The sequence below is a fragment of the Buceros rhinoceros genome, unplaced genomic scaffold, assembly GCF_000710305.1.
Source record: "Buceros rhinoceros silvestris isolate BGI_N320 unplaced genomic scaffold, ASM71030v1 scaffold8932, whole genome shotgun sequence".
NCBI classification, from domain to species: domain Eukaryota; kingdom Metazoa; phylum Chordata; class Aves; order Bucerotiformes; family Bucerotidae; genus Buceros; species Buceros rhinoceros.
Window position 1 is genome coordinate 13,469 of NW_010399444.1, and position 14,063 is coordinate 27,531.

Here is a 14,063-nt window from a genome sequence, read left to right on the forward strand (position 1 = left end):
AATACAACTAAAGGGGATTTTTTTTTTTTTTTTTTTAATTCATGAAGCTGCATTTTTAATAGGATTAAATTCTAATCCTGGGTCTGCATATTTATGTTCTCAGATTTATTTAACTGTCTGCAAACAATGGATTTTTTCGTAAAAGAGCACTAATCTCTATTTGGCTATCAAAGTTCTTTATGACTTTAATAATTTTCTTGTGTCGTGTATCTTTTTATTATGCCTTGTAGTGGAACAGGAGAACATTTTTTTTTCCCTTTTTTGAACCAAAGATGTCTCACCTGGGACATTTCCACATAAGTTCTTTTAGTAGGAGACAATACAGAAGAGCACACATATAAGGTAGTAAGACCCTAACAATCTTAATACACGGGAGGTAATATCAGCTGATGCTGCATAGGAAGCTGTTTTTAACTTGCATTTGCATTATGGAAGGGTCTATGGGTAGCACACAGGCATTTGATAAAAGGCAAGTTACTATAGAAACATAGAAGTGTGGCACAGGGAGATCCCATGACTTTCTAGAGTCTCTGGGAAATGAGTGGATGCTCTGAAAATCCAGTATGAACAACCTGAGCTTAGACCGTGCTTGTTTCCAAGTGTCATAGAGCTGCACTGCTGGGATCATCATTTCAGACACACTCTGCTCTGTGAGTATACAACAGTTCCTTGCTACCAGAGTACATGGATGTGGTTGCTCTTGGACCTTCAAGGCCAACTTATTTTGGACAGGCTAGTCATGACTACTTTAGCGAATTCCCATTCAAAGGCTAACTTTGATCTGCTACAGTGTGTGTATTATGGAATCATGAAGTAACTCGGTTGAAATCATCCAGTCCAATGTCCTACTCAAAGCATGGCTAACTTCAAAGTGTTTGGGCGGGTTGTTGCTACTGATTCCTCTTGATTAAAAGAGTAACTTTTTAACATATTTTGCCCAATCTTTTTGAGAACCCTGAAAATCCTTGTTCAGAGAGAATTATTGTAAAAAGCTGTGTTGTTTAAAAAAGAAGCTGGTCACTAAAACAACTATTTCTGTGATTCAGTGTAATTTGAAATTAATTTACAGTGATTTAAATTAAAAGTGGAAGTTAATCATTCATTCTGGGTTTTTTCCTATTCATGGCAGGAACACTAAACGTATTTTAGAATAACTCGTATTGCTAATTTTTAGTGGTCTGAATTAAATGGTAACGTGGCTCATCTCCTTGAAACAGATGAAATACAGCATATACTGCACTTGGTACTTGTTTTATTGCTTTATATTTAGTATTGGTTGCTAAAGTACTTATAGCTAGAATATTTTTCCCTGTAAGTAACATAGAAAAATAACTAATTTTTAATTAAGGTTTTAATTTTTATTTCCAGGGATTGGATTTTGCAGCCTTCACAGGACATATGTTTGTTGGCATCTGCCTTGTTGTTCTGGTCTCCTTTCCTTTTCTCAGACTTCTTTACTGGAATAAAAAACTTTACAATAAGGAGCCGAGTGAAATTGTTGGTAAGTTTGAGCATGAAAACACTTTTATTATCACTACATTGAATATGTTCTAAATAGGAACTGAATAGTGCCGACTGCAATGCTGTCCTCAGATGGAAGTGCCCACTCTCCTTCAGCCTCTGAACTTTAATTTTTTAACCAATACTTTAGATTGTATTTTTAGTCTTGATATTTTCTGACTTTCAAAAATGGATGTTTTTTCTGCGCTAATGTTGAGATGTGGGCAGGAATTATTAAATATCTTTCCAAATGTATAGGGATATTTTGCAACATTTATAGCCATAGGCGTGAATACCAGTGTATTCCGTACTAAGATAATATCTGCTCAAGGTGCTCAGCTCACAAACTAGCTTTAGAAATACCCCAGGTTTTCCTGAGAGGTGTAGTTCAGTAATGCCTTCTCTTATTGCTGGTTTTCTTCCACTGAATTTTCTCACCAATCCTTTTTTGGTCTGTGGTCAGAGAAGAGTATTCCATCAAGAGTAGAACTTTTCAAGTCCTTTCCAGCTTGCCTCTGTGGCTCTTCCACCCTAAATTTCCCTGGTGTATAATAATTCTGTAGGACTAAAACTATGTCTTTTTTAGGTTGCTCACCTCGGTAGTCTCTAAAGTCTTGGTAAAGCTGTTTCAATGCCTGCTGAGTATGTCAGTCCCTTTTTGCCTTCGTGTTTTTATGCCTTTCTGTTAAGTTGTTTTGAAGTTTTCATCATTGATCTCAGGCTTCTGTTTCAGTGATGAAACATAATAATAATCCCCAATTGTTCACAATTTCTTTACGAGATAAGAAATAATTCACTAAATACGATTTCTTACCAAACTTCGTACAAAGACTGAGTATAACAATTTCTTCCCTAAGACTGACATTTTTTTTCACTATTGGCTCCAGAAGACTTAGGATCCAGGCTTCCACTTACCATACAATAAATGTTTTACTGTGCTATATAACATCTCTGAACCTGTGTGTCTGGGTTCTGTTTAGCATGGGGAGGACAGCTTTTGATATGTTTAATGTAACCTGGCTCCATTTGTAATCTGTGGGCAAAGATAAGCCTTTCTAAAGACTAATGTAGCTGTCTACGATAGAACAGATACATTGCAGCCCCCAAAAGTATATTTCTCTCTTTTGAGTATAAGGGGAGTTCAAGGTGACTAACACAGGGGTAGAGATCAATGTGATATGTAACTAATTTAGGCAAAATGATTACCACTTGTGCCTTGCTTTGTTCCAGGGAAAATTAGCTTTAGGAGAAAGATTTTATTAATAAGACAGAAATCCTGTCCTCAGTGAATTGTACCATGTTTCTTAACTCCTGTCTGATAGAAAGGTCAGAGGAGGGACTTCACTGCTTAGGAAGTTATCTCCTGTGCAGACATTTGATTTTGAGGGACTTCAGCACTCTTTCAGCACAAGTCTTGGCCTACCTGTTCATAGCTCTAGGGGCCAAAGTCTTTCCCAGTACTAAGAACCAAAGTGTTTTTGAGGTGTTCTTGAGATGATACTACCTAACTAGGAGAATTAAGGATATTTTTCCTTCTATATATTTGCTTCATATGAAATGTGCATTTTCATTACTGTGCCATTGTAAAACAGCTGAGGCTTTCCACACCCTTAGGGATTTGATCCTGACAGCAAGGGAAATAAAGCAATGGACTCAGTCCCTAAAATACCTAGATATTTCTGTGAATCACTACAAAGTAAGATTTTTCAGAAAGCCATCAAGAATCTTCTTTTCCTACCTTCTCATACCAGGGAAGATGCTTCAAGAAGTCTTCCTTACTCTAATAAATAGATCTATTGACTATATACTTCTGGGTCAAAGAGAGGAAAGACTTTGTTTACCAATAGGACGCTTCTGGTTCACCTCAGTTTAGATTATATTAGTTTCCATTCAAATAGCCAGAATTTTTTCTTGAGTGCAAGGAATGTCTTTAGAGAAAGTAAGTAACTGAAAATTGGCAGTGCTAACATGCAGAAAGGGATGCACTCCTCTCCTAGCCATAGATGTGGCTTAAGTTTGTCGATTTAAAATAATTAATGTTAAATTTTTTTCTTGTGGGAAGACATCATTATCTAAAATAAATACCCATTAAAAATTAATAATAAGCATTGTGAACTGTGTTTCATGGGTGAGTGATCTACCTACTTATCTCATCGAAGTTAGTACTTTAGAACAGAGGTGAAAAAGCTATGAAATAAACAATATTGACTCCCAGGTTGTCCCCAACGACTACCGAAATGCATAATCTGAACAGGTGGGGAGTTGGCTCATGTTCCTATTTCTCCTCCTCGTTGTACTGGTGGGTGAAAAGCTCGACGTGAGCTGGCTATGTGCCCTCACAGCCCAGAAAGCCAGCTGTATCCTGGGCTGTATCAAAAGAAGCGTGGCCAGCAGGTTGAGGGAGGTGATTCTGTACCTCTACTTTGCTTTGGTGGTACTCCACCTGGAATACTGTGTCCAGCTCTGGTCTCCTCCAACAAGGAACACATGAATCTCTTGGAGTGGGTCCAGAAGAGGGCCACAAAAATGATTAGATGGATGGAAGACCTCTCCTGTGAAGACAGACCAAGAGAGTTGGGTTTGTTCGGCCTGGAGGAGCGAAGGCTTAAAGGGGGTTTATAAGACAGATGGGGACAGACTTTTTAGGAGGATCAGTAGTAAAGGGAAATGGTCTTGAAATAAAGAGGGTGGGAGACTCAGACTAGATATAAGGATAAGGGTGGTGAAATACTGGAACAGATTGCCCAGAGAAGTGGTATAAGCACCATTCCTGGAATCATTCAAGGTCAGGTTGGACGGGGCGCTGATCAGCCTGATCTAGTTCAAGATGTTCGTGGTCATTGCAGGAGGGTTGAACTAGCTGACCTTTAGAGTAAATTCCAACCCAAACCATTCAATGACTCTATGATTCTATACCAAAATGCTAAATATAGAGCAGGTTCGTAGATGTTCTGCACAGGGTTCAAGAATGAGAAGCCTTGGTGGAAGAGATCATCTCTGGGAAAGGAATTATCTTTTTGTTGGGGAGAAAAGGAGCCTTTGCAAACTCCCAGATAAAACTCTTTGTAATTATGTGTCCTTATAAATAATGATTACTTTTCTTTGTTTCTTGGAAATATTATATCTTTGGTGCTCAGCAATTTCTTTTGTAACTTCCCAACTTTCTTATTCAAAAAGAATTAATTTGCCTTTATTAATTTCTTATTTTCTGATTAAAGTAAAAGCTTCATGGACATTTCCATGAATAACTACACTTATTATATACTCAAATTATCTTTAAAAGTGCCAGCTTTTTTGCTTAGGATGTCTTGAGAGAGTTAATATCTAAACAGTCAGTAAATTCATTCTGCCAAGTGTGAGCGATTTTCAATCCTGACATAATAGCATTAATTTGTGAATTTATTTTTTAGAAAATAGAATTGATAATTTTTCTGTGTATAAACTTCTAAAGCATAAGTTTGGGATTTTTAAGAAACCAAGTACTCACAAAAATTTCAAAAAAATTAATTCAAATAGTACAATATATTAACTAACATAATATTTTTGCCTGTGAAACACTATACAAGTGAAACACTTTCCCTCAGGTCATCTCTCAGTAATCTTTGTTACTTGCAGCTTAGTATGTTCAGATGTAGCTGTCCCCTAATCAATATACCATGTGTTCTTATAACCAGCTGCTCCTCCATAGATCAGCAGCTCTTCAATTAGGGCAAAGGCTGAAGAATCACTCTTTCAATTGAATTTTTGTGAGGAAGGGGAAGAGAAAGTGACCAACACAGCTCCATTAGGTGGCAGCTGTTGTGGTCTGGATTTGCAGAATGTGCTCCAAGGTGCTTTCAGGGCTACTTCCATCCCAGGTTGCAATGATTTTGTGATAACTTCAGGTGGCTTATTTGAAGCAGCTGTTTCAATCTATGAAATACCAGCCTTAGCTCACCCTGCCCCCACTTACCAATTAAACAAGATATATGAGACATCATTGGTATATTATTCTCCCCAGATTTTTTTCCTTGTATGCTATGATTTAAGATTTTTTTCTGTTGCTTTGGGCTACACAGATTATTGAGAATGGATAAGCACTAACTTTAAGAAGAGACAATGCTATTTTTCTGATGATAAATCAGCAGATTCATTTCAATGCTGTGTGTTATCAGTGCCTTTAAATTGTTGGCTTTCAGACCACGTTGCAGCACCTTTACAGGAAAAAAAAAAAAAAAGCATGTTTGTTTCCCAGGAGCCACTATCTACCTGCACTGGCTTGAAGTGGGACGTATTACGAAAGAAAAAATAATCAGAAGAACTCAGTCTTGAGAGAGAAGAATCAAAAGTTTTTTAAGATTGAAGGGATATTTTGAGGACTGTTTGAGTGCAAACTTGAGCTGATAAACCTGCACCTTATTCTGTGTGATGCAGAAAAATATACTAGGGTTAGGGTAATAAGCTGAGAAGGTTTAAAAAATATATACCTGCTTTTCCAAAAGAATATGTAAGGGGTAATAATAATATGAGTGTAAGGCTAATTAAACTTGGTGTTCCCTCCCACTCCAAAACTTGAAAACTAATTTTTTACTTTCCTTAGGTGTTAACGATATGTTATTTGGTCCTTGGGAAGACAATATTCTATTATGTCTCAGCTACTAAGTTGTTGAGATGTGGAAATCAGTGTTTGGGAAGGTGGCAATCCCCAGGACAGTGGGTGGCACATGGTCTAGTGTCAGGTATTATTATCGCCATTTTGCTGAAGAGGAAGAGTTTCTCCTAGCACAACAACTTACTTGGCACCAGATCCCTGTTTCTCCTGTGTTGTTTGCTCTGGTTTCTGATTGTCTCACTGGCTGAAAGAGAGACCCACCGTTGAAGCAGGAGTGGTGATGCCAGGTGAGGGAGGAGCACATTATTCCCTCTGGTGTAGCTCACTCTTTGCAGCATCTGGAAAACCCTGCTATGGTAGTATGATGGCATGTAATACTGACAACAGAAGTAATTTTCTAATTAATCACAGTTGTGTGTAAAGTGCTTAATGTGTGAAAAACGGTGCTGTTTCTTGCAATGCGGAATGTGGTAACCAGACGAATTAACAAATCTGTTTCTTCCATGTGGAACTTTACAGCTGCTTCTCTATAGAAGAAAAAATGAGAGGAGGAGAGGAAAAGAGAGATATAAAACTAGCATGAAAAGGTAGAAAGCCTAGAGGAGGAGATGAGCAGGGGAGCGAAAACTGAGTGTTGTCAGACATGTGCAACTGATAGGACTGTGCTGCCTGCAAGATGTCCAGGAGTTGTTCCTGGACGTAGAGTACCTAGTGCTCACATCGGGCCTCATTTTGTGTGAAACTGTGCAAAGAATGGCAGAGCTAAGGGGATGGTTAAGAGAGGAAACGAGGTAGGACTGAAAAACTCATTTAGCCCACACAAATAAAAAAGCCCACTTAAAAAAATGCCCTCACAGTAAACCATTTCTTCCTAGTATCTAATCTAAATCTTTCAGATTGAAACCATTACCCCTTGCCTACACTCCCTCATAGAGTTCCTCCCCATCTTTCCTGTAGGACTCTTTAAGTAATGGAAGGCCACTATAAGGTCTCTCCAGAGTTTCCTCTTCTTCAGGCTGGACCACACCAGCTCTCAGCCTGTCTTCATAGTGAAGGTGCTCCAGTCCTGAGGCCTATTTTAGCTAGTAACATATTTGTCATTGTAGAAACCATTTCTTGCCAGAATTAGTGAGAGCTACCTCAAATACATAGCTGAAATAAGTACATCAACAAATCTCAATCCTGAGGCATGTCTGTACCTATGTAGGTGTTTTACTAACTGCCAGTACAGAATTACTGGTATTTTAATGTAAATTTGAAAGTAGTGGGCTGTCCTCACTCGAACGCTGGTTCGGTTGAGGAAACCAAAAGGTAGATTATGCAAAGAATAATCTCCAAAGAAGGGAATATTTCAAGATATTTTTAAGCATTCAACTGTCAATCTGAATGGCAGTTTTGCAATATACATTGCACTCTGCTGTCCGTCCCCCCACCACCCGGTATTGAAGGACCTCAGCAGTAGTTATGTTTGAGTTATGTTTGGTACAAAATGTTTTATGATTGGAATGTATCTATTAACTTTAGAGCAGAGTATAATGAATTGAACAGAGATTTTTTAAAATTTTTGAGACTTGTACGTTAATGGAAAGCATCAGCTAAATTGGTTTTCATTGGTAAGTCTGGCATTTTGAGTTACAACTTTTTGAGGAAAGTGGATTTATTTATCTAGATTTCAAACCTGATGCAAATTTTCTGAAATAAACTACACTGGAATTTTAGATATTAGAAATTAGAAATTTAGAATTTTAGATGAATGATCAATAAACTTGACTCTTTACTTCCCATGACCCAGTGTAACAGAACAGAGTACTATGATCACATTAGGCAAGTGCGAATGAGCACCCAAGAAACCTACATATACTTAGATTCCTGCTCTTAAAAGATGGGGAATTGTAGTAGAGAAAACTAAAGGGCAAAACCACAGGGACTGACATAACTTTGTGGCTCTAAGCCTGACTCACCCAGAGACAGGAACAGTCTGTCCCTCATTCAGAGACAAACCAGCTGAAGAGTCATGTATGTCTGTATCAATCATCCTGAAATGTTATGAGAGATCTAACTCTCTTTTATGTCTGCAAATTACTCCATCTGAGTGTTATGCGGCCATCATAGAGGTATTAAATTGACTATTCCCTTATAAAATGCAGGAGTAGGCTTGTAGGGTTGTAGATTCTTTCAATAGCTACAGCAGCAGAGGGAAATTCAAAGCACAGTGAGGGAAAATTCCAGTTATGTTTTGAAGGAAAAGCATACTTGCTGTTTTGCAGCTTTCTGAACAGCCACATCCCGGGGCTGCTGCAGTTTGCCTCAGCTTGCCCAGAAGAAGACTCCTGGGAGATGACTTAATGTGTGGCACTCTCTGAGTTGTGCAGTTTTCCGCCTGGGCTCCAGCTGGTTTTCTGCAGAGATGAGGATATCTGTAAGTCTTGTGCTGTGGATGTAATCCCATGCTGGGCAACAGAACTGGCATTAGGTGCCTTTTTGACTAAACGAGGTTCCAGCTGTTGGACTTTGAGTCAAAAAGCTTATATAAATGCTCTGTCTTGCTTTATGCAGCACTGTGCATATTTCTTGCATTCCTTTCCAATTATTTAGCTGAATAAGACAAAGTGTGTTTTATAGTGGTCTTGAAGACCCTGCAAATTTTATGCCTCTGCTAACCTGTATCCACTACTGATGAACCGGACTACTCGAAGGAATAAAACCAAGAACATTTCAGGCTTTTTTGGTTTTTTGTTTTTTGTTTTTTCTTTTCAGAATTAGAGGCTTATGCTTGTGTCCTGTTGAGGGGTTCTTTCTTTAGGAGAAAGGCATGAATTGTTGAGGTGGAATATCCCTCCAGGTGAATTCTTTCTACACTTGGGTTTAACTTTTCTGACTTAGTTTCTGTGCTTTTAAATTGGAGATGACACTCACCATCTGAGAATATTTAAAGTATTAATTACATAATATCAGGGATTTAAAAAATTGCTATCATTTATGGATATTGTTACCAGGTTGAGCTATAATTCATGGTACTTTGCTTTTCAGTTAACATTTAAACAGAATTATTCTTGTTCTGAGAACTTAGCTAAGAAAAATAATTTCTTTACTGAAATTAGTTAGGCTACAATAGCATGTGGAAAAAAAAACCCCAACACATTCAGAGGAGCATGCTTTGCATGTTAGTGATAGCCTAGCAGTGCAAACCTCTGTTGTTTGCAAAATGGTAGTTAATATGTTTAGTGCACTTGCAAGTTAAAAATTGCCATTTTATGATAATTCTTATAATCTCATCAAGGTTGGTCATGCTCTTCTGACTATCTCCATTTAACAAGACTGGCCTTTTCAGATTCTGAGACTGGAAATTAATTACACTCAGTTTTTGAGGATGTCTTCTTTGTTACTGGCAGTCAGGTGGGATGGAATGTGTGATCATTCTGAGTGAAAAATCAGTCTATTAATTGTCAGATTGTGGAAAGAATATGCATTTTTAAATGAAGCTAAATGTTTTCTAAAACACAGAAATTGTTTTCTAAAATGTCACAGCTCAGGTCAATAGCTGAAACTCCATTAAATTCAGTGGGTCCAGGATATCATATCTGTTGTCTTCATGGCAAAATATGGTAAGTGACAAAACCAGAACAGATTAGCAGCATAAGATTTACATATCTTCTGATCCTTTATTTGACCCTAGAATTAAGCCAAAAATTAATATTTTCTTGTTGGAAATGGACTTTCTGGGGAAAAAAAAAAGAGAAAAGAAGAAAAACTTTGTGCAATGATAATGCTATGTATATTGCTGTGGTGCTTTGTGGACTTTATGAATGTACCTTGTTCACAAAGATTTCAGTGTCGTAATGGGCTGGATTCCTGAGCTGCGGCTCTCCTGTATTCTTTTATTCCAGATCATGGCATACTAAACTTTACTTTGTTTCCATCACTTCAACTACTGCTACTACTGTTGCAGCTAAATGTTAATTTGCTTTAATGATAAACTCTTGTGAAAAGTGTATGCCACACACACATACCATTTCAACTATTAGCAATAGACCTAGCAGTAGTAGGATAAATTTGTTCGTAGACTGATCTACCATAAAGCTAACCCTGCGAAAACACTGCAGTTTGGGTTTTGTTGGAGGAGTGAGTGGAGTGAGCTTGCCTTGGTGTAACATGGCCATTAGATCCCATCTGAGGAGGGTACAGGGACTTGTGGACACAGGGAAATGGGGTGTGACACCTTCCCATTCAGGGGCAGCCAAATGCTGCCCTTATGCTGCCTTACCCATAATTTCAAAGTGATTGCTAAGACCCTGCAGTTGTATTAAGCTCTGGTCCATGTTTAACATAGTATGTCATAAAATATCAGATGTTCCCAAACTCTAGGGGTTGCTCCCTGAATGGGTTTGGAAACCTGAAATGGGAGAAGTGTAAAAATGCTCAGATATTTTTGACTATACTTGGTGTTCTCACTGACCTCAGGGTCCTGACATTATATTTCCGTCAAAACCAAAACTACTGTTAATATATATATCAGTCAATGCCACAATGGGCTAGTACAATAAGACAGTTCGTGAAAGAGAAATAGGAGAAACATTCTGTGGCATGGCCTAGAAAACCTCTTTAAAAATTATTTCTGCAACAGGAGTTGCAGTAAAAGGATGTATCAATCATTCTGATTTTCAATGGACATTTTGCATTTGAAATAAATTCCGCAGCAGGTTCAATGCTCGCATCCTTGGGATGTTTAGAAAACTAATGGATGAAAAATCAAGCATGAACTTGCTGTATGCAAAGCCATGTGAGAACATGTGCATGTTTTCAAAAGTAGACCAGAAAGCACGTGAGTAACCTTGCTGAACCTGGAGATTAGCCCCAAAGCACCTCAGACATGGAACAGGAGTGTTCAATGCAAGTGGTGCTGCTTTCTGCTCTGTGGGTTTGTTTGTGGCACCGATACAGTGGTACTAGCTGCCCCTTTCTGAAGGGGAGAAGATAGAGTTTCTTTGTATGAAGATACATGCTGGGCATCCGCATCTCTGTTACATGATGAAAGATTCTACTTTCCTCCATCAGCAAAACTCTTAGTGAAATTTCACTTGGAAAGGATGGGCAGAAATTCTATGGCAGGATGAACAGACGATCGGAAAAGGTGTTGCAGCAAAGACAAGCTATCGGAAAGCAGGATGGTGAACTGCATAATCATGCTTCATAAGCCAGAAAAAAGACAAAACCCACATTCTTTCTCTTGGTCTGATGATGAAAGACATTTTTAAAGCCACGGTCCAACTGACTTCAAAATTGCATGCGAAAACAGTAGAGAAAGGACCTCCCTCACCTACTGAGGGGGTCCTCCCCATTCACTTGCTTAAATCATATTCAAATTTTCCGTCTCATTTATTACAGGGTAGCATGCCGGATCATAGAAATTCTTCTTTCACCCCAAAGGGCTCAGGAAACCTTTTCAAAGAAAAAAATTTTGCCTTGGAAGTTTTACAGGAGAGTATGCAAGAAAGTAATGTTCTAAATTTCCTCCATCTAGTCTTGCTCATCTGTATGGGAAGGAACAACTACCTAGGTCATGATTTCAGACTAGTTTCAAGATGGATGTTGTGTTATAACATTTAAAATAGCTCGTAGTCCCATTGACCAGAAACTGTGGAGCTGAAGCAGACCCCAAACATGTGATCACTAGTTTCTTTCAGAAATTAATATGCAAATTCAGAAACATAAAATTTAATCTTGCCATCTTATTAAAGAAAACAATCAACATTTTTGAGGTTTTAAAATCTGGGGTTTTGTGCAGCTCCCTTTCATTCTAATCCTTATAAAGAGTTGAATTTTTTTTCTTTTATTTTTTTTTTTTAGTGTGGTGAGCAGAAGATTGACTAAAGACTAAAGCTCTGTCTCTCTTTTATATTCTGCAAGAGAATGAAAAATAACTGCTGATATATTTGTGTGTGTGTTACAGACGTTGATGAAAAAGTAAATGATGGCCAGGACAGAGTCTCCACGTGAAGTTATGTGGATCCTTTCACAAACGGGACCTGTCCATGTTTTAATATAATTTAGTATCAGATTATGTTCCTGGCAAGAATGATGAAATACATGACAAAGGAAAGAGGCAGACTCTGCACCTCTGTAATATCTGTGGTTCAGGAATGAATCCCATCTTGGAAGAAAAGCTTCAGCTGAGCACTAGTTGTTTAATAACCTGGGACAGTCACTAGGCTTTAGATAGTGTGAATTTACCTTTCTGGTCTTGCTTTGCAAAGCGTAGGCAAAGATTACCATTCTGATGGATGTGTGCTCACCTATAGGTATGAGCCATACAAAATGCGTGTCAGTTGCTGTTCAGATCCCTTTTTTGTGTCAACTATGCTGTCTCTGGACATGTTTACTTTTACTCTTAGGTGTTAGAGTTCTGTCAAGTCTAATTTCCTCTTATGGTCAATCTTTACACGGTTCACTCTGTATTATCATTATGAATATTTGGTAACAAAGGAAGGGGGTGGGATTAGATATGTTTAGTCTTCTTTTTGATAGTAGATACCATGAACAACTAGGGACTTGCAGCAGCAAATGTTAGTATCACTGCCTACACCAGGAAGTGTTTAAATGTTCCTGATGTTACTACATAATTTATTTTGTTATAAATAGTGCATATAGTTTGTATACATGGTGCAAAGACTTCCACATCCATTTCTTAGTGTAAGAACAATTTGTTGATTGAACAGGGATCTTAAGATATAAAGCCTTGAATTCTTGACAAGTCTTCGACAACATGAAATTTGAGGGAAATGGAGAAGGATGAGGAAACATCCTGTTGTTTCATCAGGAATCATTTGGGCTGACAGTTTCTGAATGAAAATCCTGCTTTTATTTCTATAGTGTTTTATTGGAAAATGCAACACTGGAAAAAGAAATATCAAAAAGCGTTGAAAATCCTGACAAGATTTTGGAGGTTGTTTTCAAGTACTAATCACTCTGAACTTACACAGGATCAGCTATCATTCAGGTCATCATGCAGGGGAATAGTAGCTGTGTTCATGGATATTCTCAGTGCCTAAGAATTAAGTTCACTTAGGAAACCTTTGAAATGTTGTTAAATGATATTCCACAAGACAGTGGTAAATTTCAGTTTTGCCGTACATCGATAAAATTTCTTGTATGAACACAGACTGAATGGAAACATGTTGTCCATTCTGAACACAGCGAAGGAGCACTTCCTGTAATTCCTAAATACGAAGTGACTAGTATCTTCTTAGCAGTATAATAATGTATATGTGCAGTTTATTTTCTGACGAAAATATGAATGTGCTACTATTTTTGCACTAAAGCTTGTGGAATGCACTTGAAGTGTTTGAAGACAGTACTTGTTTTTCTTTGGAAAGGACTTTCTGATTAATTTATTTGAAATATTGAAAAATATTGAAAAATTACTATTTATTTTTCAGCCCCTTCAGCTCTGCAAAGAAGCAGCTTCCTAAGCGGGAAACTGTTGGGAAACCTTTTCAATATTTTTAACAGCTTTGAATCCAGAGTATGTTGCACATAACTGGTGCACTTCTGGTTCCATACGCAATATACCTGCTTTAAGATAAGCAATTTTGCTTCTTTTTAGAGCTGAAACATGAGATCTATGTTTGGAGACTGACTGCGCAGCGCATTAACCCAGCCAGCAGAGAGGAGACTGCTGTGAAATGCCTCTTGATGCAGAAGGTGCTGACTCTGGAGATGCTCCTGAGGAAGAAGCTGAGGACGTTTCACAGGTGAGTGGAGACCACTGTGTCCCACCTTCCCTGCTTTGACCCTCAGCGAGTACAAGTAGTTTGTTGGACTGTCAGGGATCTCCTGCTCAACTCAGGCTACAGCCAGGAATCACAGCGTGACTTTGCTAACGAAAAAATGTCACCGGTGGATTGCCACATTTTAAAACTATTTCATAATCAACTCTTCAGTATGAATGTGAGTACAGGCACAATTAACTGTG

At 38.1% G+C, this 14,063-nt stretch overlaps 1 protein-coding gene across 1 annotated transcript in view; it reads left to right on the plus strand.

The window, feature by feature from the left end:
* The window catches only part of OCA2 (oculocutaneous albinism II), a gene marked incomplete at both ends in the record, with an annotated part of 62,976 nt that overhangs the window by 13,401 nt on the left and 35,512 nt on the right, over positions 1–14,063 (plus strand). The window contains 2 exons of the mRNA XM_010131467.1: positions 1,369–1,501; positions 13,695–13,842. Coding sequence (XP_010129769.1) covers positions 1,369–1,501; positions 13,695–13,842 — 281 coding nt within the window. The remainder of the gene's footprint in view (positions 1–1,368; positions 1,502–13,694; positions 13,843–14,063) is intronic.